This window comes from Conger conger, chromosome 8 (assembly GCF_963514075.1).
Source record: "Conger conger chromosome 8, fConCon1.1, whole genome shotgun sequence".
NCBI lineage: Eukaryota > Metazoa > Chordata > Actinopteri > Anguilliformes > Congridae > Conger > Conger conger.
This window is the reverse complement of record NC_083767.1, coordinates 51,146,866-51,172,426: the sequence shown is the minus strand read 5'-3', so window position 1 is coordinate 51,172,426 and position 25,561 is coordinate 51,146,866. Positions and strand designations below refer to the sequence as shown.

General features: G+C 42.6%; 2 protein-coding genes across 8 annotated transcripts in view; both read right to left on the bottom strand.

Moving 5' to 3' along the window:
- Window positions 1-8,881, bottom strand: part of LOC133135883 (suppressor of tumorigenicity 7 protein homolog) — a 34,974-nt gene extending 26,093 nt beyond the window's left edge. For 3 of the 7 annotated variants that reach the window (XM_061253211.1, XM_061253213.1, XM_061253215.1), the window contains exons 1-3: window positions 8,677-8,881; window positions 6,202-6,240; window positions 491-955 (exon numbers count right to left, since the gene is read on the bottom strand). In XM_061253211.1, the coding sequence (XP_061109195.1) occupies window positions 491-623 (133 nt within the window). In that variant the 5' untranslated portion in view covers window positions 624-955; window positions 6,202-6,240; window positions 8,677-8,881. Of the gene's footprint in view, window positions 1-490; window positions 956-5,035; window positions 5,146-6,201; window positions 6,241-8,676 lie in introns of those variants that run through there. The other 4 variants (XM_061253216.1, XM_061253214.1, XM_061253217.1 and 1 more) reach the window with 4 other exon arrangements.
- A 541-nt stretch (window positions 8,882-9,422) lies between these two features.
- Window positions 9,423-22,358, bottom strand: LOC133134944 (F-actin-capping protein subunit alpha-2). The gene is made up of 10 exons (XM_061251571.1): window positions 22,254-22,358; window positions 15,838-15,901; window positions 14,769-14,820; window positions 14,302-14,365; window positions 13,686-13,892; window positions 13,283-13,362; window positions 12,460-12,538; window positions 11,732-11,803; window positions 10,692-10,754; window positions 9,423-10,311 (listed from the first exon to the last, which is right to left on the bottom strand). The coding sequence occupies exons 1-10, from the start codon at window positions 22,290-22,292 to the stop codon at window positions 10,171-10,173; spliced, it is 861 nt and encodes a 286-aa protein (XP_061107555.1). The 5' UTR covers window positions 22,293-22,358; the 3' UTR covers window positions 9,423-10,170.
- Window positions 22,359-25,561: the final 3,203 nt, after the last annotated feature.

Here is a 25,561-nt window from a genome sequence, read left to right as displayed (position 1 = left end):
CGCTAACACATCAAACACCTGCGTGTGAATGCCCTGCCGCTCGTCCCTGGCTCTCGCTCCGGCCTGTTTGCTGAATGCAAAATCAGGAGCCCGTTCTGAGCACGGGTGGATGCTGCCTGCAAACAGCGCTGCTACCGCTAACGCTACCGCTACCTAGTCCCCAGACCTGCTGCATGCTAACACAGCGCAGGGCAAACACCGACTCTCACAGGGAAGAAGGGAGGGGGAGAGGGGGAGAGAGAGAGAGAGAGAGAGAGAGAGAAAGAGAAAGATGTGGAGGCTGGGGAATGAAAGGATGTGAACTATGGATTCTGCATCCCTGGCAGCTACTGTACCGCTGAACCTCTATGTAAAATGGCAGAGCCTGAAAAGCAGTCTGTTACACAGAAAGAGGAGACAATAACGGAGGAGGGAGAAAGACAGCAATAACACACCGAGACGTGCGGATAGACAGACAACAAAAGGAGGAGTGGTTTTTGCCGTTACTTACGTGAGGACTCTGTGCCGAACATGGCTGGGCCAGGCGCTGTGGTGAGAGGGGGGAGAGGGGGAGAGAGAGAGGGAGAGAGGGAGGGATAAAGAGAGAGGCGATGGTGAGCAGGCAGCGACACAGCAGGGGTCATCAAAGCGCACAATGCATCCCTGGCTCCGAGGCGGCCAGATGCTCCTCTCTCAGTCTCTCTCTCTCTCTCTCTCTCCCACCCCCGCTCGCTAGCGTCCCTCTGCTACGGAGCACCAGCCCGTCGCTGCGCCAAAAAGAAAGGCACCCAAAAAACACGAGTACAATCCTCCGAAGAGCGGCGCGAGACAGACGAGATCCAGGCCGGGGCACAGGAAATGGTGGCTCTCTCTCTCTGGCGATGCAGAGCGCTGCACTGGCGATGCAGTAACCAGATACTGTAATCCTCCAGCAGAGCAGCGGCTGCCCGGTCAGATGCACGAGCGGCAGCGCAGGCTACAGTAGGGAAACAGTGAGTGACGTCAGCACTCGGCTACAGCAGCAGTGGAGGGGAGGGGGAGGGGGAGGGGGAGGGAGCGGAGGTGCAGAGGGAGCAGGCCATTCAATAGGGGGATTTCTAAGGTGGCCAAAAAAGCATCAGCACTGTCACACACACACGCACACGCGCGCACACACACACATGCACACACACGCACACACAGCCCTTCCCCCACCAGGCCACAGTCGTGTCTGGAGGCCACACAAATTGAAATGAATATGAACTGCACAGGGATAAGTGCTGTGCTTCACCTGCATTTATAATAATTACCATCCCACTCAGTGCATAACATGCTGAAAAACCCTTAAGGTATATTCACAATTCATTCACATACTTCATTTGATTAATCGCTTTAAAATGCCATAATGTAACACTGATTAAACAATTAGGAACTCACAGTATTACTGTAAGACCCCTATAACTCACTCATACACACACAATAATCCTTCAAGACACTGAAAGGTTACTGACTTTACTACTACTACTACTACTAGAATAGTAATAATAGTAATAATAATAATAATAATCATAAAAACAGTAACACTAATAATCATCTCTTCATCTAACAAACAAAAATTACAGAAATAAATACGCAAGGTACCGGCAGTTTAAGAAACAGGCTGGAACAATTGAAATAAGCAGAACGGTAGTAACGGCAGTTACTAAAAGTGAAAGCCGAGCCCAGCTGGCTGGTCGGCAGTCGCTGCACAATGCAGCCCAGAGGGGAAAGCAGATGGCCCAGTTGGGCGAGTTTGGTGGTGGCGAGGCCGTTAGCGGAACCCAGCTCACTTCCCTTTGTCCTGGTCGCACTCAGCTCCACCGCTTTTGTCCGCTTGCGCTAGGGCTCCACCACTCCCTCCCACCCACCCACACGTCTCCCACGGTCGCATGAGAGCCACATTAAATACACTTGGGGCACGGTGAAACTGCACTCAGGCAGCGGGGGAAGGAATTAGACCAGGTGTGACAGGCATCCATTATGGCTCTAATCTCCATTCTCTTATGGCAACATTGAGACATGCAGTCCTGCTGCAGAGTCACTCACTCCTCAAAGAGCACACTGCAGTGCTGTATATACTAATTTAGTTAGAGCCAAAAAACACAACAAGAATATACATAATGGCGAAATAAATACCTTTAATTTGGTAGATTATAATGCAGAGTAAACGGACTGTCCCCAGATGCCAAACCAATGAGATTAAGTTATGAAAAGCATCAATTTTACACACAGCTGTGTGTGGATGCAAATTCAGGAATAAGCTACTTTATTTCAGAGCGCTTTTCCTTTGATGGCCACAATTACCACCAAGGCCAGCGTCTCATCGGGGTTGCTAGGCAACTGAAGAAAGCAGAAAATGGGTGCTTCCAATCTATGGAGAGGAAATGGGCGGATGGCACAACGACTCTTAAATGTGAGCTGTCCTGAACAAAAACTGTTTGCATCGCGCACAAAGATGTGAAAAGAATGAATTTTAAAATCTATGATGAAGAGCACAAACACAATTAAAACTCAAATCTCAATTACACACAAATAAAGGCTAGCACTCAGAGACATGGAAACAGTGAATGACAAACTCCAACAGCCAATGCAGACCTCATTAAGAGTGCGACGCACACCTGGGTGAACGTACAGAGCGGATGAGAGACGACTCTTGGGCATTGTCCTCTTTTTGGCAGTTACTGTCAAAAACAAGAACTCCCACCTTCCACCACACAGTCCACCACGTCTAATAGGGAAAAGACATCAGTCAAACGACTCAGCAGAGCGAGTGTTTTAAAGCTTATTTTTTTTTATAGACTGTCATGTCTTTGTCAGAATCCTTTGGTTGGCAGTGCACTAATACATATTTTGCTCAGCTCCCCAAAGAAATGCATTTTATAAAATGGATTATGCCAGCATGATTATTTTATCAACTTATTATTATTGGAATAATATATCCACATTATACGAATTCCCACTATATCCTCTGAGGTTTATTCAATAGCCAAGTGCTGTCATGTGAGGACAGCGGTGGAACCCAGAGAGGCTCTGGGTGGGTAACCATAGAGACAAAAGCAAACACAAATTTATACATTTATTACATAATGTTCATAGCATTTTATAATATCCATCAATTTAGCTATTATCCCTAGCTGGATATAATTTTCTTTTATACAAGATTTAAAGTCTGTGGTTAAGGCTACACTGTTTAGTGAGATCCAGACATTCTGGAAGGATCTTTGGAAAGCAGCAGCTGACGGACACCTGCACACACAGCCCTTCATTATCTCTGACAGTGAGTGAGTATGGTGAGTGAATCTGGCACAGGACATGGTTAGGGAGAGATAAGAGTCGCGCTTCAGTAAGCCTTCGATAGTCAGCCACTAATTTTGCCTTAAAGCAGAAGAAGATGAACAGACTGCAGACAATGGAGGAGAGAGCAGGGTCTGGGTATAGCTGCACGGGATCAGTGGTGAAGCACAGCACAGATCAAAGTGAACTGGGTCAGAGCTTGAGTCTATGTCTGCTGCCATCTGCTGGTGCCCATCAGACTCAACTTCTTAAAAAGAAGAACTGTCCACTTTAAGATAGGAACTCAATACTAAAATCAATTTTGAGGGGAAAAATCAGTCTTAATATTGTCCAACAGTTTCAACATTAAGGCAGGTGCTGTCGGGGGATGTGTAGATAAGTGGAATTCAGAGCTCCCTGCAAATGATTAATTAGCCTCATCATAATATAAGTGACACTTATCCTGCACTTTGGTTTAATTTACAATGACGTTGCACATATTTTACGCATATTTTACCCATTTTCTTAACACAAGCGTGAAAATTACATACCCAAAATAAAATGGTCACTATTCTTGAACCCTTTTGATTACAGGCATAATCCTGCTCTCTTCTTAAAGGTAACCCTTTGGGGTTTGTTTTCCAAAAATGTTTAGTAATTTTTTTCCCCTTAAAGCAAAAAGCACACTGACATTACCTTGATTTGTGCAATCTGTGAATTTTCGAAATGAGTGAGGTCCCTCCACGCTTGTTTCACCACACACAATAGAAAATAAGGAACTGTTGTCGCTAAAGCAATGGTATCTTAAAATAGGTTATAGAACCCTGAGTTTGAACTCTTTCAAAGAGTACATCCTGTTACCATAGTGATTGAAAATTTCACCATGAAAAAAGTAATTCATGCAACAACAAAAAACCCCAGAAAAACTGGGTTGGGCTGGTGAGACTTAAGGGGTTAATCTTTTTATCTTGTAGAATGATCAATCCTTTTAATGATACAATCTCTAACAGCATATGTCAGCATCTTGTACCACACTCTATACACTTGCTAGTGGTACAAAAGCATTAATTAAACAAGACAATCACAATGGCAAGGACATGTTGAGACAGCATTAATTATTCCGATGTACAGCCAAATAAAGTCCCAAAGCAAACAAAACTAAAATGAATATTAAGATAAAATGGCTACAGAAATGTAGTGCCAAGACGGAGGGCACCTGTGCAAACCTACTTGGTTGAAAATTTTTTGTCATTTTCTATTTTACTTAAATTTCCTTATGTGACAGAAAAACCACAAAGAATCAAACTGAATAGGCAATAATAACTTAAGTAAAGTTTAACGCCGACTGTTCATAACCAAAATATTAGTCATAGAAGTTTGGAAGTCATACATCAAGTCGTGCTGATATAAAAGCCACAAATTATTGAAATAGAATTGCAAGCAACATGTTTTTTGAATGACAATGACTTCCTGAGCCATATCGGAGTACATAATGTGAAAGTAGACCTAAAATTGTGTCAGAGTTCATGTTCAGGTTTTTCCCTGCTTTAAGATATGACGCTTCAAAATCGACAAAAAACCCCTCCCCCCCACCTTTTTTTGAGAGTCAATATCTCTAGAGCAATATGTCCAATGAGGCTAATGTTTCGCATGTTCTCGATTGAGCACTCAGTGAGCACTTTATTCATGCTGTACACCTACTTATTCATGCGGAAAAAAAAGTGAGCGAAAAGAATAAGCAGAAAAAGACAAGGTGAGTTCTAACCTTTGAACGGTAATGGAGCTTAAACATCACAACATTGTCAGGGCAACACAGTGCTGACCACAGGAACAACAACACCGCCAGGTATCCGTATGGATGCGTCTTGTTGTCTCAGCCCAATTTACTGTACATGAAAACATACAGTACTTCCTAGGCTGTCCCACACGAAGGACACACACAACCTGTGAAAGAGCTCCTCACACACCCCTTCAGATCACAGCACGATCACGCAATCATGCCACTCTGGGAAAGAGCATTGTGGAAATGAGTCATTTAACATATGTACACTTCACATGCCAAGCCCGTCATTAAATCAATCCGTCTCAACCAGGTGTGACAGACAAAAAAATAAAAAAATAAAAAAATAAGCAGTAATAATTACTGTAAAGGGCCACTCTTTGGAGCTACGTGCAGTAGGTACTTGGAAGAGGGGGGACACATTTACAGGGTGCACAGGGTCAGCCACAGTGAGTTCAGGGCTTGGTGGACAGAGGTCAGAAGCCCTAGCTCAGGTTACTGCTCTGCTGTCACGCACCTTCTAAATTGAGACTAGTCTCCTGGGGCCAGGCCCCTCTTAGGAAAGAGAGGAAGCAAAGCACAAACACACTACATGTCTAAATGAGCGAAGGTGACCATCGCTTTGGAAGAGTAGCCCCATTGGAGAAGAGCTGCGGGTTCAAATGCAAGATCAGGATAAGGTCAGGTCGAGCAGAGGTCCCGGGTACATGGAAATAGTCCTGATTTATAGACAACCTTTTCCTGAGAACCAACATGGGGAAGGGCTATACAGTTTTTCTTAATTAATTAACTGAATGGCACGCACTAAATAAAAAAAAATGTCGCTTAGTAATTGTGAAACACTATTTATTTCGTTAACATGGGAACCATGCAATATTTGCGCAAAAGTACAACTTTCCTGAAAGTTTTCTAAAAAATGTATTTTCTTTCACTCAATCTACTGAACAAAACATCAAACCAAAGTATGCACACATGGAAAGGAAAGACATCTGCAAAGTGCACTGTGATGTGTAATAAACATATGATTCTCAGTAGCAGAGATGTCCTAATCAGCACAATATGACTGTTCTATGAGTACACACAGAATAGACGAGAGAATAGGTACGATGCTACGTTGCAAAGTCTGAGCGGAGCAGGGCCGAGGCACATACCTGATCTTCCTCCAGCACTTCAGAAAAGAGAGCCTCTCCCTACACAACAAAACAGAGAGAAGGTCATTTGCCACACATTGTGAAGAGAGAGTCAGACATCTTCAAGGGTTAAAATTGTGTTTGTTATGGGCCTGGCACGGTCACAGTCTCGACAGCTGCATTATAATGTAAGATCAAAACGGTCTTGTACTGCGCTGTAATCTTAGAGCAATACTGCAACTTCATGCATCAGATGACTTTAGTAGCAATTAGGCTATTAGTTTATAATTAAGATACAATAAAGAAATTAGTTCTTAAATTAAAAAGGACTGATGCTCCATCTGACTGAGTAATTTGCACATTATGCAATAAAGGCTCAGGGGGCCTTGCCCCTGATCTCTGCCCATATTACAGAAATAAAAAGTCTTAAATACAATACCTCAGAAATTCTATAACAATACCACAGCAATACCACGATGGCATTCACAACTGTTTTTATCGGTTATTTTTTTTGCTAAAATGCCTCTAGTCACTCTACTAGCGCTAAACCACGCTGCACAACTTTAAATCCCTAGAGGGCTCAACCTACGCTCTTGAAAGTATATTTTCCATTATGTGAATAGAGGAGAATGGCCAAAGACCAGGGGAGGCTGTTAGTACAATGTGATGACCTGCCACAACCCACACACAGCCCCCCCCCCCACACCCCACACCCCCCAAAAAAAAAGAATAATAAATACAAATAAAGTAAGAAATCCATGCCCAAATCTCTCTCCCCTCACTGCTCCAGGGAGTGACTCAGCTACAATCATCTCATTACTGGATCCAATTTTCTATTGCACCTCACTTCAGCTCCCTGGGAAACAGGCTAATGATGCTTCTGGAGCCAAACGCAGAAGTGAGAACCACATAGGGATCAGCCCACACAGTGGGGAGATGTTAACCGAATACATCAGAATAAATGAATAATCACAGGAAAGGACCAAACCACTGGGTAGCACTGGGCAAGTTTCAAACTTCAGTAGAGCACAACTCTTTGTTAGAAGTCTACATGCCTGCCCTCTCACAATTTTATCACTGCAATCTCATTACTTGGAAGGATAGCTGAAATGTGAAATTTAAATGTGAAAAATATATATTTTTTAAGTTGAACTTGACCGACTGACTGGGCTCAAACAATGAGGAAGATCTAAGCACACTCTCTTTAACAGGAGGTTGCTGAAATGGAAAACGTGATTTGAACTGTTCCACTTGTGATTTTACTGTAAGTGTTCTTTGTGAACATGCCGTTTCTCTTGAGGGTCATTTAACTTACCCTACACTCGCTGGCCACAGAAGAAACACATTCTTCTGCTAGCAGTGCATAAGGAACCAAAATAACCCTGAAATGTCAACATGGCCATGAAATAAATGCTAACTCTGACCCTACATGGGAAGAGAGTTTTCTCTGGCCTGGCTGAAACTGAAACAGAACCTCAATGAAAGAAAAACCAGGCCAGTGCGTTAGGGCAGCGTGTCCTGTGTTTTAGCATTCTACATTCCTCACACAGGTAGCCGTCATACTGATGTGTCAGTGTTCCTGGGGACAGGGAGAGGCCACCATGAGATTGTATTTTTTAATCCAGGAAGAGCTGAAGCATGTAATCTGCCAATGGGTAGAAGAACAAGATCAGAGCAGAGTCTGGAGGTACTACTACTCAGCAATGCAAGTGTGTTTGTGTGTGCGGTTAGAAGCACTTCCTGGGTAAACGGACACTTTCTACAGGACTGTTGAAGACTATTTTCTCAACACATTCACACTACACTGACTCCAGTCACAATAGTTTCTCATGACATGGTATTTTCAAGTGGGTGTGTCACCTAGTCAGGTGTTACAAGTGAAAAGAAAACCTCTTTCCAAAAGTGTTTGAGCTTGCCAAGGTACCTTAAATATTGTAGAAATTGGGCAATAGTATACACTCATCTGTCCGAACAGATTTAGATAACACTTTCACAACACGCATCATTATGTTATTTTCAGTCGATCATGCATTCACAGACAGCCGTTTCGCTCAAACGTTTTCAACAACTTGCCAGGAAAACATCTACCAAACCAAAACTCAGGGGGAGTAGCTCAAGGAGATTCCAATATCAACCAATTTAACAAACCAGCGTGCACATCATTATACAGCAGAAAATCCAGCATTCCAGACATTAGGACCCAGACACATTTTTAAACTGTAATCAAATATAAATTTGGAAACTGTAATAAGGAATGAGAACAACGTTACCATACGTGGCTAAATAACATTTACAAAAAATAATCAGCATGCTAATATTTTAAGCAATTTCTTTCGATAAAAATGTTACCACCCTAAATAGATAGTCGGAGCAGAGGACACTCATACTGCAGTTGTTCTGTAAACGTGTCTGAATTTTGGTGAAGTTAGCCACTTAGCCAAACCACTAGCTAGCAAGAAAGTTACTTTAAAGCGCGCGTGAAAGTTTGGTAGTTACCTGTTCCTTACGATCAGACTTTCGATAGTTTTAAATGGCACTCGTAGAATGTAGACCAGAAAGAACATTACAAAGAACCAAAGTCCCGAAGCTCCACGACCAAGCGATGTAGTACTTCTGCTGGCTCCCGAAAACCAGACTGCTTTTCAGCCATGACACTGACTGACAGAGCTCTCTTCAGCCCCTAGCGTCAGATGCACGTAACATCCACTGAAGGGGTTCTTTACCACAAGCACGAATTACGGATACCGTATGCAGTGCAGTCCCTCCAAAACGATGTAACCCAATACATTTAGGGGAGGGCTATGGCTTCAGGGATGTACCAGTTCACCAAAGAAAGCACTCCTGACTTATTCAAGTGACTGCCGCTTTTAGAAGGTGTTTTTGTGTACACAGCGTTGGCTACATCGAAGATATTCACTTTCTTCACATAATTCCTAGTAGGTTTAATGGGTAAAATCAGTCATAATAGTTCAGTGTAACTTAAACTATAAAAGGAACATGAAAGATCCTTTTAAAGAGAACAGAACATTGTTTATTTTCATGCCATCAATTTTATGGCATGAACCTACCAACAAAAATAATAAACTGAAATGTTGCACATCTTTTTACCTGGAGAAGTAAACCCTGGAATGTAAATAACACAGGTCCTCCTGGTCAAAATGATACAAGGAGGCTCAAGAGTCAACTTCCCAAGGACTTAACAGCAATCACCCATGACAAAGTACAGAGACATCTACAACTCATTTAAATAGAAAATCTGTAATTTTAATGCAACATAATTAAGGTTGTTACAGTTCATTCCAAGAGGAAATAAATCACGAAACCGACAGACAAGATTTTAATACAGGTATATATTACAATGCATCTTGTTATAATACAGTCATGTCTGATTTTACTAAAAATAAGAACCTGGGGGCATGAAATACAAATATTGTAAGTGTTTAACTGTTGCATCAGTAAGCATCAGTGCAATTAAGGGTGTTTTGTTCAGCCTTTCACAACTGAACTGCTTTCCCAAAGCCGTTGTATGTGATCATGCCATGTTTGCATGGAGCTTTGCTCATAGGGAACAGACTGAATTAGAACATACTGAGCAAGTACATCTGGTGACAAACAAGGACTGCTTGGACAGAAAACTTAAATTACAGATACCTTCCATGTTCCAAGTTGTTAATCCTAGACATTTTTCGGTCTCAATTCCACAATAAATACCAGAAGCCTGAAAACATGTGGGGGGGGGGGGGGGACAAGCTTGCACCTAGAAACATTTGGACAACCCCCAACCCCCCCCCATAAGTTGCACTACCAATGTATATACCCAGGAACAATGTTACAATGAGGTTTTAATGGCATCTTTTTGAAATGTTAAAATAAAAGCAGGCATTTTGTGTGCATCCGATGGGCTTCAATTTGGTGAAACTGAACCCCTTTTATTTACGTAATTTATACAAGGACAGTACAGCGATTCCAGTCACATGCACAGTGGGGGTTTTAAGCGTTCTGCATCTCCTTCCCAATCTTGTAGCTGAGGATCTTGTTCCAGTCTATCTTGGTGCGGGTCACAGGAAGCTGTCGGCGTAAGGCTTTGAATGTGGTGTCCGACATGGTCTGGTAATTCTCATTAATGGCGGTCTGGAGAGGACAGCACAGAAAAGGTAGGTGATCACTTCTGCTTTAAACAAGTGAAATGAAACTAACTGTAACAGCTGATTGATTCAATGAGTTTACGATGATAGACACCTCAGTTGCACGATACTTAGTAGCTATTAATATAAATGCCCAATGACAAGTCAATACGACACGTAATATGTGCTACTGAGAACTAACACACTGTGTCAATATTCAGATTTATTCGATTTCAGAATTAACTGTCCCATGCTGTTGTCCTATGCGACTCAAATCATTTAGTATTTTTCAAGTATTGAACCTTCTTTCTTTACCTCTGATGCGGCATTGTAGGTAGCAGCAAAGTTCAAAACATTTTTCTGACTTTCTCATTGTTTGAAATGTACCTGGTAGTCGTTCTCTGCCGCCTCCATGATCTTGATGAATTCCTTTGCAGTTGTCGCTTCATTCTGAGATTCGAGAACAGGAAATGCAGGTATAGGATCAGCACAAAACAAATGTTGGCTTCTAACTCTCTTATACAGTTCATGTGAAAACAACACGCTTCCAGGCAGTAGAATTATTTACACACAGCACATTATCAAAACAACATTACTGGCAGAAAAACAATTCACCCACAGCAAGTTGATCATTTTAATATTTTAGCATTTATGAATATTTTAACTTCATAGCCAATGCGTTACTTCAAACCTTCAGGTCAGATTCCACTCAAACACACCACTACTCCAGCGATTACAATGCACAGTAAACCTTTTCTCCAAGGTAATGCATGCGACATGTGAGCATGATTCTCATAGCCCTTTAAAGCATTCTAGCAGAAGCAGCAATTCATTTTGAAATTATGTATTGGAGGTTTAGGTTTAGGTCATAACTTTTTAATGATGCAAAATAAATACTTTAATGATTTTTTTAAGCCACTTCACAGCCCCCTCTGGTGATAAAACTCAACCCAAATTCTTCAACCCACGTTGGAGGAACATCTGTGATGAGAAGCACAGTTGTACTGCATACTTTCCAAAGTACCCAGCATACACTACACAGCGTACACCATATGTTGTGTATGCTGCCATTCTGTTTTTCACCCATTCAAGTACTGAGAGGGAGTTGCAGGTTGGATATAACAGTATTTTGCATTTCTCTGCCACCCAAACGGCCATACAACTAACAACTCAAACAGGGGGGTATTTCACAAAGCAGAATTACAGTTTCCAGGCTAAATACACAGATTACACAATTTCCCAGGTAACTTAGTCAGCCTGCTTCATGAAACATCCACCAAGAGAACACAGCAGCTTATTTTAATAAACAGCAACTTTTAAATGCTTTTATGATCAAGTGTTTATAATGATGAACAAAATTCTTACACAATTAAATGGACAAAAAATATGTAAACGCTGTGTCAATTGGCGAAGAGTGATATACTCACAGAAACGCTCATGGGCTCTTGTACTTCCTTATGGCTCACCAGCTGAACATTGCCATCTTCATAGTAGTGAACCTGCCATCGGAAACAGCACGTAACCTCACACACTTCATCCATAGATCTCAGATTCACAAGTCCTCATCATTTTTGTAAAGACCTACTTTTTCTATTTGCTATTTCACAAATTGGACAAATCTGCATCCTTTGGAGTATCTTGTTGAAGGATCATTTGACACGCACTGTGGCTTTGGCCAACTAAAGGTACTTAGCATTCTGCTCCAATTGAGAAATCCTAGAAACCCTTCAGTGTAAAACATGAACATTTTAATAATTTCATATAAATTTGGCCAAATTTACAAGATGGTATTTGTGCATAAAATGCTCTTATTTAGCTTCATAGACATGACAGAAGAGTCACTATTGATATTGTAGGTCGATTTTCAATACTGTCAAACAACTTCACCATGAATGGCAAAGACCCGTGACTGTTGGTCAGACAGAATGCTTGAGGGCTTGCTCAGTGCCCGTGGATCTTTGTCTGAAATCTCTCTGAGCAGCTCAAAGTGAGAGTGGCTGACCAAATCGTGTCTCCCCCTCCAAGCCACCAATTACATTATGTACTGAGCTACTGAAAGCGTTCTTTATCTCTCAAAATCCTCAACTGCTTATTCATTCAACCCATAATCCACGGCAAGAGGGAGGGGGTTGTCCCAGCCCATAACATCCAGTACCTGGATCTTCATGATTCCTGCCACTTGGGTAGAGGACTGGTTAACGGCGAACTTCCACTCCGACCTCCAGCGTCCATTCCTTATGGAAGAAATTTAAAATTTTAAATCTATTTTTAGTTTACAACGCTAACAGAAGTGTGACTGCGCCTTTCCAAACACTGAACGTTTCTCAATGTTATTGTCCTTGCAGAACAGATTACTTCAATATGGAATACAATTATGCGTTTTGGGAACTGAGCAGAAATGCAGTCACATTAAGCAGTGGCTGGCCCTTTTAGAGGATAGAGACCGTGTAAATCCACATACATTTTATGGGGAAGTCTGCACTCTGATATTACCATAGACCATGCTCATGAGATTAGTGCTTCAAACCTGTTTTGTTCCATATATATGTCATAACTGATTTGCTTTACATACAGCATTAGTCAGCAAAACATACTCAGCAAGATACCTGTATACTGATTCAGGTTAAGTCCTGAAGGGCACAACAGCAAAGTCTCACATGGGATTTGACCCCACAAACTCTAAGCTACACCCAGTTCCAACAGCTCTTCAATACATCTGGTATTACTGTAAACTACCCAGTTTCAACAGCTCTACACTACACCTGGTATTACTGTAAACTACCCAGTTTCAACAGCTCTACACTACATCTGGTATTACTGTAAACTACCCAGTTTCAACAGCTCTTCACTACACCTTGTTTCACTGCAAACTACAGTTCCAACAGCTCTTCACTACACCTGGTTGCACTGTTGTGTGATAATGAGCCAGCCTCCCACAAGAAACAAGGCAAAAAAGAACATTAAAAAAAACAACATACCAGAAGTTTTTTGGCTGAAATTGATGACACTCGATGCAGACGATAATGGTTTGTTGCCCATCAATAGTTTTACCATAAACCTAGAAAAGAAAAGAGAAATTTGTAATATCACTGACGGCCAGTGATTTAAGGGACAGGGGTTCTCAACCTGCAGCCTGACTTTCCACTAACAAAGCTTTTTTCCAGTGACAGAAGAAATATTTTTCTAAAAATGCTACTCCAGGCAGCCTCAGGATAGGTTTTTCTGGCTTTCTACTGACAGGGAAATGAATGGCTTTTACGAGCTTGCACATGGTAACCCCCCCCGTATGCTAACAGGCAGAGCCTGAAGGCGCTCTGCGAAGGCGCTCTGCGAAGGCGCTCGCTCTGCGAAGGCGCTCTTAAGCCAGCACGGCGCACTCACAGTGCAGACGCCGCTGGGGTAGTGCTCCTTCACGTAGGCCCGCACAGCCGCGTCCACCGTGCTCCTCCAGCCCTCCAGGCTGCCGTCCGCATCGTGGGGTCGAGGGTCGCTCGCCTCCTTCCGCAGGTGGTCGAACTTGAAGCTGATCTTATTCTTGGGGTCCAGAACCCTGCCGCTCCCCAAATCGCCATGTTCCGTGATTAAGACCTGGCGGTGGGAAGGCTGCTTTAACACCGAGAGGATTCCCTGCCCGATTTTCATTATTAATCCCTTAGGAAGACCAGGGTTCATACACATGTTCACTAATGGATTTCCAAGACTTTTCCAAGACTTTTTGGATTTTATCTGTTTCCAGCACTTTTCCAGGCATTCAAATTTCATAACTTTTCCAGGTTTTTCAGGACCGTAAGAACCCTGGAAGACATTCCACTCATCGTTGACTCATCAGCTCAACAGACTTTAAGTCTACTTTAATGATTTATCAAGTGGGGGCTTTTAGTTTATTCTTGCATGAAAATCTACATCAAAGTCTTGGAAGAGCTTATAATTGGCCCTGCAGCTGAAATGGAAGCGCGATGTCACAGTGTCATTAATAATTAATATCTGTACCACTCACCTGTTCTTCGTACCCATCGATTTTTACTGGAGTAAACTGGTCCAAATTGTATTGTGCAAACGCACTGGAAAAAAAATAAAAAAAATAAAATACAGTTAATTACTTTTAAAAATACAATAAAAGGTACGCATGTTATCTGCAAAACAAAAGCATGTGGACTCTGGACATTGATAAATGTACTTTACAGTCATAGATATCAATGGCTGAGTTATTCACGACCGACCATAAAACCCTAGTGATTTTGCTGCCAATGAGGAGGGTGAAACCAGTGGCTGCTCCAGGCCGACAAGTGATTCTCCACTGACTCAGCTCCTCAGTACGGGGCTTGGTGCTCGCTTACAATGGATTCAATTACAGCACTAATACAGTCTGAAATGAAGCTAACGCTGCGGCTGCACCACTGAAGCTTCCGGAACAAAGGCACACAAGGACGACGCAAAATGGCCTCGGCCACGAGCTGCACGTACTGAGCTGCTCCCTCCCTCAGAAGGCTGTCGTTGTTCAGCAGCAACCGTACATCTGGAAGAGAGGGGGGAGAGAGGGGGAGAGAGAGAGAGAGAGAGAGAGAGAGAGAGAAGCAGGGTGTCACTCTATTCATTCAGGAACGCCCCTAAAAGAGAGGCAGGCAGCCCGAGGCTGGAGGACAGCGCCCCCACAGGGCCAGCGAAGCAGAGCCAAATCAGAGGAAGACTAATACGGGCAGATGGGGTGAGGAGCAGAGCTGTTCCACTGCGATAAGAGGAAAGGGACTCCGGGGAAAGTAATCTACGGAGAAGATGCTAATTACAGCCGGAAGATTAGAACCCCCCCCCCCCCCCCCAAACAAACCCCCACCGCCCACAGGAATCCCTGACGCTGGTTATCTAAGAGAATTCTAAACCGTAGCTCCTCCCCCTGGAGCGACACGCGGGAAAATGGGCACTGACAGCCGCTAAAGGCCGTCCTTCAGAGCGGTAATCCTTTCTGCCACGCTTTCTCTGAGCCGCGTCCCTCTGCGGCAGGAGAACGGTCTTCAGACATCTGAAAAGCCTGTGTGAGCTAGTGTTACAGTCCTTTCAGGTGAATACGCTACATATGGGCTGAGCACAGCCATCTGCTTAGTGCCGTCTCTATTCAAAGACATGCACATTAGGCTGCTCGGAGGGGCAATAGCAGGGCATTGCTGTAAATGCTCTGCATGAATAAAGGTTAAATCAAATGAAAATCCGAAATGTCCAATCATAGTTCTGCCCAGTACATTTTTTTCCCCGCTTTCTGTGTTTTCTTTGACTTTGCTGAGCAAGGTCTGTCTAGTTTAGAAGACAAAGGTGTCAGGAGCTCCGATGACATCACTGCAGGGTTTGTAATTTTGCCATTATTTAGGCTGAGGGCATTAACTCATAGCACTGCGCTCTTTGTGCAAAGTGACACACAATCGGCTCCATTACTGACCCTGTGACCCATGACCTCTGACCCCCAACACCACACATGCTTACAGTGGAACCTGGTGGCGACTTCTAAAGGCATCGCAGAGCGACGGGGTCACACTTAACTCACCATTAAAAACCTCGTTGAACTCCCCTGGAGGCGCGTGGATGATGAAGTTGGCCGCTATGCGCACCTGAAACACACAACAGGCCGAGGTTACAACAGGCCACACAAACCAGTTTCTCAGGCTGCAATGACGTTAGCCATGTAGCAAAGATCATTTCACGGGGTTCACATAGCGTTAGAGATGGACGATTTTGCGCTGCGGGTTTCTCTTATACAAACTTCGGCAATACAAATTCAGCGTGACACAGGACACCAATTGAAACCAAAAACCTTTCAGGTTTTTACACACGGTCTGGTTAGGCTAGTGTACACTGTAAGACGTCTGGGCCTGCAATCTGGGGCACGACACTGGCCCTGAAACTCCTCCGCCTTGCCTCTGCCTTAGACGTGACTTCGAAACTCGCACACTATTCCTGTTTGTGGCCGTGTGCGAAACTGACAACTTTCCGGCCCTGGCTCGCTTCAAAACTCCCCGCCATATATGGGCATGAGACGGAGATGAAAATGTGCGCGGGTGGCCCGCTGGCGTAGAGCAGACCGCAGGAGCGCAGCGGCACTCAGACCATGCACACAAACGCCCCTGGGGCTCCATTCGCACCCTGTACACCCGCAACTCCCATGGCTACTGCACCTAACCCTGTCTGCGTATCTGTCTGGGTGTGGGTGTGTGTGTGTGTGTGTGTGTGTGTGTGCATTCACTCCGTGCATCGAGCTAGGGAGCAGGCTGTAAATCTAGCGTCAGTGCGGTATGAAGACTGCTCTGAACATCAGTACTGGGTGTGCACTGCAACACCTGTGCGAGCAAGAGTTCAAGCCATTCCCCCATTCTCTGCCAACAGTACTCCCTCTCTGCAGAGGCAATATCTCCAGGGAAAAACTAAACAGTGCAAGTTTGGGGCCAATTCCTTCGGGTCGGGTCATCAAGTTCATACAGTGAACAGCGCAAAGGAATTGCAAAGTGGCTTTAAATGCTATATACGAGCATCTTTCAATTCACAAACCAAAGTCATAAAACCAGAAGAGCGTCTCCTGGCACTGACCTCTACTGCCCAACACATGAGTCTTTGCTGATATGACCCTATAGAGGAAAAACCCATTACTGTTAATAAGAATCACAATCCCTAAAGTCGTCATCTGACCACCGGCTTTCATTAACAATGAGATTCACTGTCTGGTGCTCAGAGTATTGGCTTAGCGCAGCTGACACTAAGTTGAAGAAGACTTTACAGCTTTGTTATTAATGATAGGAATGCTAACAGCTCTCTCACACGTAGAGCAGAACTGCTCCAGTAGCTGAACTCAGAAAAGCTGATGACAAGCTTGCTATTTTGCGCGAGAGGCCTGTCAGCTTACGGTGGCAGATACGTGACATATTCTACCGTGCGACACACTGGTGACGGCTCGCTGCAGCTTGCCTCCCCGCCCCTCTGGAATGTTAACGCTTATGAGCACGTTCTTCTGCAGGAGCCTACCGTCGGCAGGACCCAACCGTTCGTCTGCAGGAGCCTCCCGTCTGCAGGAGCCTACCGTCTGCAGGAGCCTACCGTCTGCAGGAGCCTACCGTCTGCAGGACCCAACCCTCCGTCTGCAGGACCCATCCGTCCATCTGCAGGACCCAACCGTCTGCAGGAGCCTACCGAAAATCTGTTTCGGTTAACCGTTTAACCATTCACACCCCTGCCATCTGCAGGACCCTACCGTCAGCAGGAAACCTTGTACATCAAATCCCAGTGTCCCCCGTGCTTGCAGCAGCTAGCAGGTACACACCTGAGCCATGATTAATTACGAATCCGTACACTGGGAAAACGGGCCTTGTTTACAGAAATCTCCTGAAATTGCATCATCTTTAACTGCAGAGCAAGGAAACACCACCGCCTGTTCTCATCGCTCTTCAAGCCAGGCCTTTTCAGAGGGACATACCCCCAGTTTTCTTTCAGGCAGTATCATCCACAGAAAGCTGTGCCTAGGACTTGAGCATGCAACCTGCTGGACCTGTATTATGAGTCCCTACCTCCAAGCCATGCTGCCAAATATACACACTGAAAATACACTTGTTATTGACATCACCTTTCTAATCACACAATAAATCATAACCATACAGGTCTGGTGCTCAGCATTGAATAGTACATTTGGTTTTGCTAACGTCATCTTCAGGTTGAGACAAAGACAATAGCCTATTTCCATCCATTTGGATCTTCTCAAGTTAGAAACACAGGCAGACACACACCTATAAGAAAAGGGAATTTAATTGCTTCATCCGACACAATGATGTGATAATCACAGTTGGTGAGTCACAGTACGGTTATATAAATATCCAAGAATTATGTCCTTACCTTTCGTAAGGTCACTACCCTACGTACATTAAGTAAACATCCTGCTGTATTAACTGATAATGTGCAAATAGCCAGCTAACGGGTTGTACTGCATATATTTTCTTTTACCACTTGAAAGTATTGCATCTTCATATTGGGGACTGAAAATATACATAGGCTGTGTAAAAAAAATAAAAAATAAATAAACAAACAAAAATTGTCTTCAACACCAGTTTTTGTATGAAAAAAAAGAAAGAAAAACAATTTGAATGTTAGACCTAGTCTGCTCACGGTGAAAATTATGTAATGAGTCGAGATGAGCCCCAAATCCTTTCTTAATTGATTTAAGCTTGAATTTCACTGGTGTCCGATATGTACGCTACAAAACCAGCTACTCACACTCAGCTTTCCCCAGCCTGTCTAAACCCCTGAGCAGACACCAGCTGGCGGGTGCACCCCTATTTGGCCAGGCTTCACAGCCCCCAAGCCGAACCCCTTCATCAGTACAGGAAAGGTGCAGTCATCTGCAGCAGCGTGACAGCTCTAACAATAGTCCTGCTGCTGTCCCTTTAATCACAATTCTGGGAAAAGCTTGAGCTACCAATTAACTCTGAGGCTTAATGCACAGTGCTTTCATGCACACCTTTTAGTTCACAAAGAACAGCGGCTGACAATTCCCACTGACTGTGGACAATAAGCGTATTATAAGTGCCAGGAATCCTTGGAGTATGTAAGCCAGGTTCAGTGTAAGTTGGCTCCTATAATTTCATGCAAAACAGGAAGCAGTCTCCATGATCTGGATGGGCAAAGGATTTTGGGTATATTGCTGCTAACAACAAGATCCACCTCTTCCATATCTATGATCCCTGAGACCAGCGAGAGGCCTTATTCATCTCAGCTGACACAGTACATAAAGGGGCAGCTAGGGGCACAAACAGAGACCTCTACCAAATTTTGTGTGTGAGTGTGGTCTATTCTGTATATGTCCAGCACACACTAAAGTCGATCAAAGTGCAATTTAAATCTCCAGAACAATAGCTGCAGATTAAAGGGACAAACCCAGGCACATCTCTCCAAGGGACACCAGGCAGACAGGAAAGCAGTTGACAGCTGAATGTCTTACTTTGTGTGAAAAGTGTTCAGTGAAATCAGAGCTCCCTCATGTGCATTGGGCTGAGACAAGAGTCTGTGCTTTCAACACTGGAAGTCCACAAGTTTTAGGAATAGACGAGATCAGGGATGGTTTTCCACCATCCCTTTATCTGGGAGGCAGGTGTGAAGACACTCAGTAGAACTAATTGTTAATTTAATTACTTGGGAGAGAAGAAAATTACGACTGGATTTGGATTCAAGGGCCAGCGCAAGATGATCTTCTGGAAATTCATCATTTCAGTTGTAGTGTACTTTTTTAATTGACCCAGGTGATTTGAGTGTGATGAAGGATCCTTTACATGCAGAAGTTTCAGATGACATGCAGGCTTTATAACGGCTGGTGTTGGGGCATTTAGGAATTTGTAGTTTAAAGCAAGCAAAAAAAATAATTTTCCAACTCCAAAACAGCTTGTACAGCTACACATTTAGGCCCCTATATGTACAGAACATGAGTTCCGTACATATACTCATTTTAGAAATTTTATTCCAAAATATAAACACATATACTCACTTTTATATTGTACCAAAGCACAGCAGTCTCAGATGCCATGTGGCACAGGAAATAGTTCCAACCAAAATTAGATCAAATGTATGTTTGAGAAATAATAAGGTGATACAGAAAACTTGTGTCTAAAATGTCCTTCAGTGCACACTAAAACTGTCAGCCTGTCAAAAACACGCACAAAAATCTAACTAATATAAAAAAATCCAAAAAAGTGAGATATACTTTTAAGCCTGAACACTGACACAACGGTCAACAGGTTGCAACAAGAGAATAAATACCTGCATTGGCTTCCTTTTCCTTAAGGGCTTGCATTCTTTTCCAAGGGAACACCTTGGGAAAATTTGAATTTTTGCTCTGAATTTGTAAAAGGCAATATCACACACAGTGTATGCAGTAGGTCAGCTGAAGCCACAAGAAACTGGTGGGCAGAAGGTTCTAGGTATCCTACTATAACCTTATGTAAATTACTTACAGCATAATGCTCAATATTTTTAGTGAAACAAAAGTGTTTGCTATGCAAATATTTCATAGAATGATATCAATCAAATCATTGGCTACTGTTTTAATGTTTCTGAATGATCCTGCAAATCTCTGCCCCAACAACAGATATAAACAAAACTATATTAATCAGACTCTGTGCAACAGTGCTAGAGCTTCCTTTTTTTCTTACTTAGTTCATCTGGGCTAATCATCTCTTATATAATGTGTAGGCAACCACATACTAAAATGCATACTTTTGCTAAGTAACCTGCCATGCGTAGAAAAAAACAGTTATATCACAAATTTGCTAAATATGACACATGCATTTCTCTGAACAAGACCATCTTTTCTACCAAGGTGTTTACAAATGTATAGTGAAGGTATGAGATCGGGCTTATATAGACCACATCACGCAAAGGACATTGATTCTAATAGTCCATCTGTCGCTCCCTGCTGTACCTTGTCAAAAGCAGATGGAAGAAAATGTTGACTGAGATTGTGTGTGAGGTTTGTGGGGATGTTTCTGACAGTGCTGAAGGAGCTGACAGCTCAACGCCCCACAGACTGGTATAAGAAAAGGGAGCAGAGAGCAGCTTTTCTCTATCAGTCGCAGAACAGACTCAGATGTGTTTAACACAGTCCCCAAGCAGGAGCTGAGCCATTACTTTACCGCTGTCATGTAATGCGCAAGGAAAATCGTACATCAAACTACAGCTTGGAATTAAGCTCAGTCCTGTCTGTCTCAAAGTGCAAGACATTATGTCATCTTAAGAATGAGTATTTCTGCATGTAAAGGAGTAGGAAAAAAACTTGGTACCAAGGATGGATAAAGAGCATCAGGGGAATATTCAGTGTATAACAATGAAAATGCACAGTGCTGATTACATATGTCCACAGGGAGAGCAGCTAAACGTGCCCAAATGCAGAAGACATGAAACAAGCTACTAAGATGACAAGCTACAGGTTGGCAGTGCTGACCCATGCCTTTACATTAAACTACAAATTGCAGACAGGAACTTAGCTGTGTAAGATTCTGAAGCCAGGCAATTTAAAATATAGATTATGGTATGGGATGGGTATGGTATGGCAACATATAGTTGGCACCATGTTACGTGTGTGTGTCGAATAGTGAAAGACAACCACACCCAATGTAACTAGGAATTGCCAGGACACCAATAACAAACATGACGTAATATTGTTGTGCAGTGGGCACCCCGTAATCGTACATGATACTGCGCGTTGTGACTCGGCTACTGTAGGTTTTAATTATTCCATTCTAGCTCTGCCCTTAGACTGACGCCCATTCACCCAAAAGCAAACATCCGCTCAAAACAGGGCCTCTGCCGTGCTACAGGCTAGCAAGCAATAAACTTTTCCACAATAACAATGCAATGGTTGATTTTGATTTGTCGCTTGTTATACTAACTTGTGTCCTGCATATAGCATTTGTGCCAAATCCGCCGTGCCAGAAAGCCAACGGTTCCTATAAAAACGCAGCGCCAATGATGGCAACAGGGCGTGTACAATATTAGCTAGCTAGCGGGTTGACTGGCTAACAACACGACTTGCTAGCTAGCTAGCTAAATTACAAGTCCTGTGTGAGAAAGTAATATTGTCTTAGGGGCCAAATTCAGCACGAAGATAAGTCAATTTAAAGACTCAACAACAGCCAGGTAAGCACCAATTTAACGTTAGTTAGTCATCTACAGATTCAGTGGTTCTTTTTTCCTTTTTGCGATATGACCATACAAGGACTCTCGGTTTGAGATTCGCAGAGACAGGAACGGAAGTTGAGCAGTAACGTTACTGTTGAGCTAAAAATAATAGTCCTGTACAGCCGAGCACGGGCCGCCTCCAACACATACACATTAATCGTAGAGCTCATCTGTTCATTTCAGACTTAACTCCGAAATGTAAGCGTGTTTTCATTCAAACAATGCCATAAACAAAAGATAATATTTATCTCTTACCTTCTCCTCATCAGATAACTGCTCCTCGTGATCCGCCATCTTTCCTTCCGGCTAAGCAGTTTGCTGAAGCTGAATCTGACGTCAGCAAAAGGGAGTATTCCCACATTCGGAACAAGCATAAAACATGAACGTGTAAACAGATTGCGTCTTATTGGCCCACATGCCGCCTGTTTAAAGTACGGACCAATGGTAGTATAGCGCGGATATCAATTATGAAAAAAGCAACTCTTTCCCCTCTCGCCCCGTCCAGTGTCATGTGGAACCTTGGAATGAAGATAAGAAGATGCTAACCATACAGTTATGTGGGCTAAGCGTAATGATCAAATTATGTCACAAGTACAGAAGTAGACACAGATTAATCGGAATAAAACGTACATACGGAATTAAAATGTCTATCAGAATCATCTGAATATTCTTTATTCCTTCCACGCTCATGACCATCCTTTGCTATTTAATTGCGTTATTCCTATTATAATACTATAATACTTTTCAGGGCATTGCATTGCGATGTTAAATAACAAAAAGATAATTATGACCTTCTTTTGTCCACATTAGTTCAGCACAGCTATGTATTACATCAATAAAAGTACATGCTGCAGCCTATGGCAAATAATTCCTTCAGAAATAGGTTACATTTTCAACTGATTAAATTACTGATGGATGAAATCAGTGATTCCCTAATTGCATGCTTAGAACGATCTGGCATGTCTTTTTTAATAAGAGATTAATAATTTTTAGAAATGTATGAAATGTGTGACACAGTGCAGTCATTATCAAACACCTTTAATGCCATTCAGATATAGATATGGACGACAAACCTACACTGTTCTATTGATTATAAGCAATAAAATATTTAATATGTAAGAAAATGTTTTGAATAACCTTAAATGAGCACGCGATGGTTTGCACCAAAAACAGCACTCACAGGGAGAACTGCTGTGAACGAATGAGCGGATCAGGATTCATCAGTTATAATATAAAGACTAACAATCAAAATTATTTTCATTTGATGAAAACATGAGACCTGTAAGAGTCAAGGTAATCACCGACTAATTGTTCAATGTTTTCATGAAGTCAAAACCAAATTCAAATGTTTGACACTAGATGTCACCATCTTCCATTCTACAAATGTCAGAAAGTCTGTCTGCCTGTCTGCTTCGGAATCTTGACTCTTACATTCTTGTGCCGCATGCAATCATTAGATTATGCCAAGTTCAGTAAAGTTTAACTTGACATTAATATATCTCATAACTCTTGTTTCCCTTTGCCAAATCAATTTGCATGAATTGCGATGACAAAATAACCTAATACCTCATCAATAACGTGATTCTGATTCAAATGTAATCTCATCAATGCTATATTATTTTATGTTATGCTATGCTATGCTATGTTATGTTATGTATTGTTGTTATGTGCTATGCTATACTATATTATGATAACGTAGCATAGTTTTGCCGTTAACAGCTGGCACTATAACGTATAACTATAATGTATAATCCTGAAACCTCTGGGTAATGATGCATCTGAGGTGCTTATTATACTGATAATAACCCATTGTCTCATTCCAAAGAAATCTCTACATGTCCACATTGCACTATTGTACTGTTGGTAACACAAAGTTTTACCAAATAATTAAAGTGACCGTTTTCTCAGGAAGCAGCAAATCCGATGTTTGTGTCTTGAGTCAGGAAAGTATTTATTGCAGGAAGCCAGCATGAAGGATTCACACAAAAGTATCCATCGAACCATTGGAGTTCGGGGACTTTATACAAGTACATTTGCATGTATTCAAATTTGGGTGCTAAATACAGTGTGACCTCTGATTGGTCATTCGTTATACAGGGTTGCCCTATAGGCTGCAATTTCTACCGCTGTGTTTTATTGGTTGTCTGTAAAACAATGGAAGATTCCTGCGGACATTAACATGCATATGTGAAGTTTTTGTAATACACAAATCTGTCTGTCTCCCAACAGTACCCTTGCCACTGGCCATGAAAAATCCAGCCCAATAAATAAATACCCATTTAATGTTCAAATGGCTGACGAAGGAACGTAATGTTGAATGTACATGGAAAACAGAGGCTGCCTCTGTGACTCCACTGCTGTTAACAATGGTATTATTCATTACTCTCTGACCAAAGTTCCTCTCCTCAGGTTGCGTGACTCAGACTGTTCATTGAAAAGGATGCCCTATTTCCAAAAGTCTGTAGAGTCAGCTTAAACCAGCAACCACAATGAAGGCCCCTGCGATCACCTTTACTCTTTGTCTGAATACAAAACGATAGTTCCCATAAGTTAAAGATAAACCAAGCCTTCGGATGATTCAAACATGGTGCTTATAACCTGCTGGTCTGAGAGCAGAAATAATGAATCCACATCACACAGTAGTACTACAGAAAACAGTGGGACACTCTGACACTCCCCCACACTGTCACTATCAACATTCTTTTTTGGGCAGCTGTTCAAAGGAAACAGAAAATGTTCTTCTCAGAGCTACCGGCTCCCTCAGAACCAGAGCTCTCATGCCTCGCTGGGTTTGATAATGCTAAGGTGAGGGGACAGGCATTGGAACCAGTACTGAAGAGTCTCCTCAGATGTGTTGGCATCTCTGGAGTTGTTATCAGCCCTCAGGTCATATTATAATTATTATCATGAATTTTTTTCTTTGTCTGTCTGGTTTTTGAGTGACTCCCTGGACATTCTGGCTCCATGGTTTTTCGGGGGTGGCTGAGGTGAGCAGCTGTTGAGTCCTGTGAGGAATTTGCAGTGGTATGATGTTCACCAGGACTCCTCTCTAGTCAGCTCCATGCAGAAAACAGCTTTTACAGCCTGTGACTGTGTGAGAGCAGCAGAACATACACAATATTTGACCCAGTGCTATTAGCTAATATATTAGCACCTTTCCAGGGTCACACAAAAAAAATACAGTATGTATCTATGAAGGGTCAAATACAAATACGGCACAACTCACTAAATATATCTATGACAGTCTGTTGGTGGGCATAAATGTTTATGATAGAGTGTTATTATGAAGGGGTGGTGCAGTTCCCGTGTAAGACTGAGGGGAGAGGATGAAGTACTGAATACTTCTTGGAAACAATGATACTAAAAGCTTTTCCACTATTCCCTCTAAAAATTCTGTCCTAACATATTCTATATTTAGGTTCACATATACATTATTTTAGTGGGACTGAAGTGCTTAGAACAATTCTCAAGTGCCAGCTGAGGCTTTATGAACTACACAAAGAGTGAAGCTATCATGTGCGGTCAATCGTAACCAATTTCAATTTTTTGTGCTCAACACTACA

Coding starts and splice junctions, on each gene's coding strand:
- LOC133134944 (XM_061251571.1), bottom strand. CDS start 22,292: ATGGCGGATCACGAGGAGCAGTTATCTGATGAGGAGAAG. Junction 13,363..13,685: donor ACCCCAGCGGCGTCTGCACT/GTGAGTGCGCCG, acceptor TTTCTTTTCTAG/GTTTATGGTAAAACTATTGA. Junction 11,804..12,459: donor CAGGAATCATGAAGATCCAG/GTACTGGATGTT, acceptor TTCCGATGGCAG/GTTCACTACTATGAAGATGG.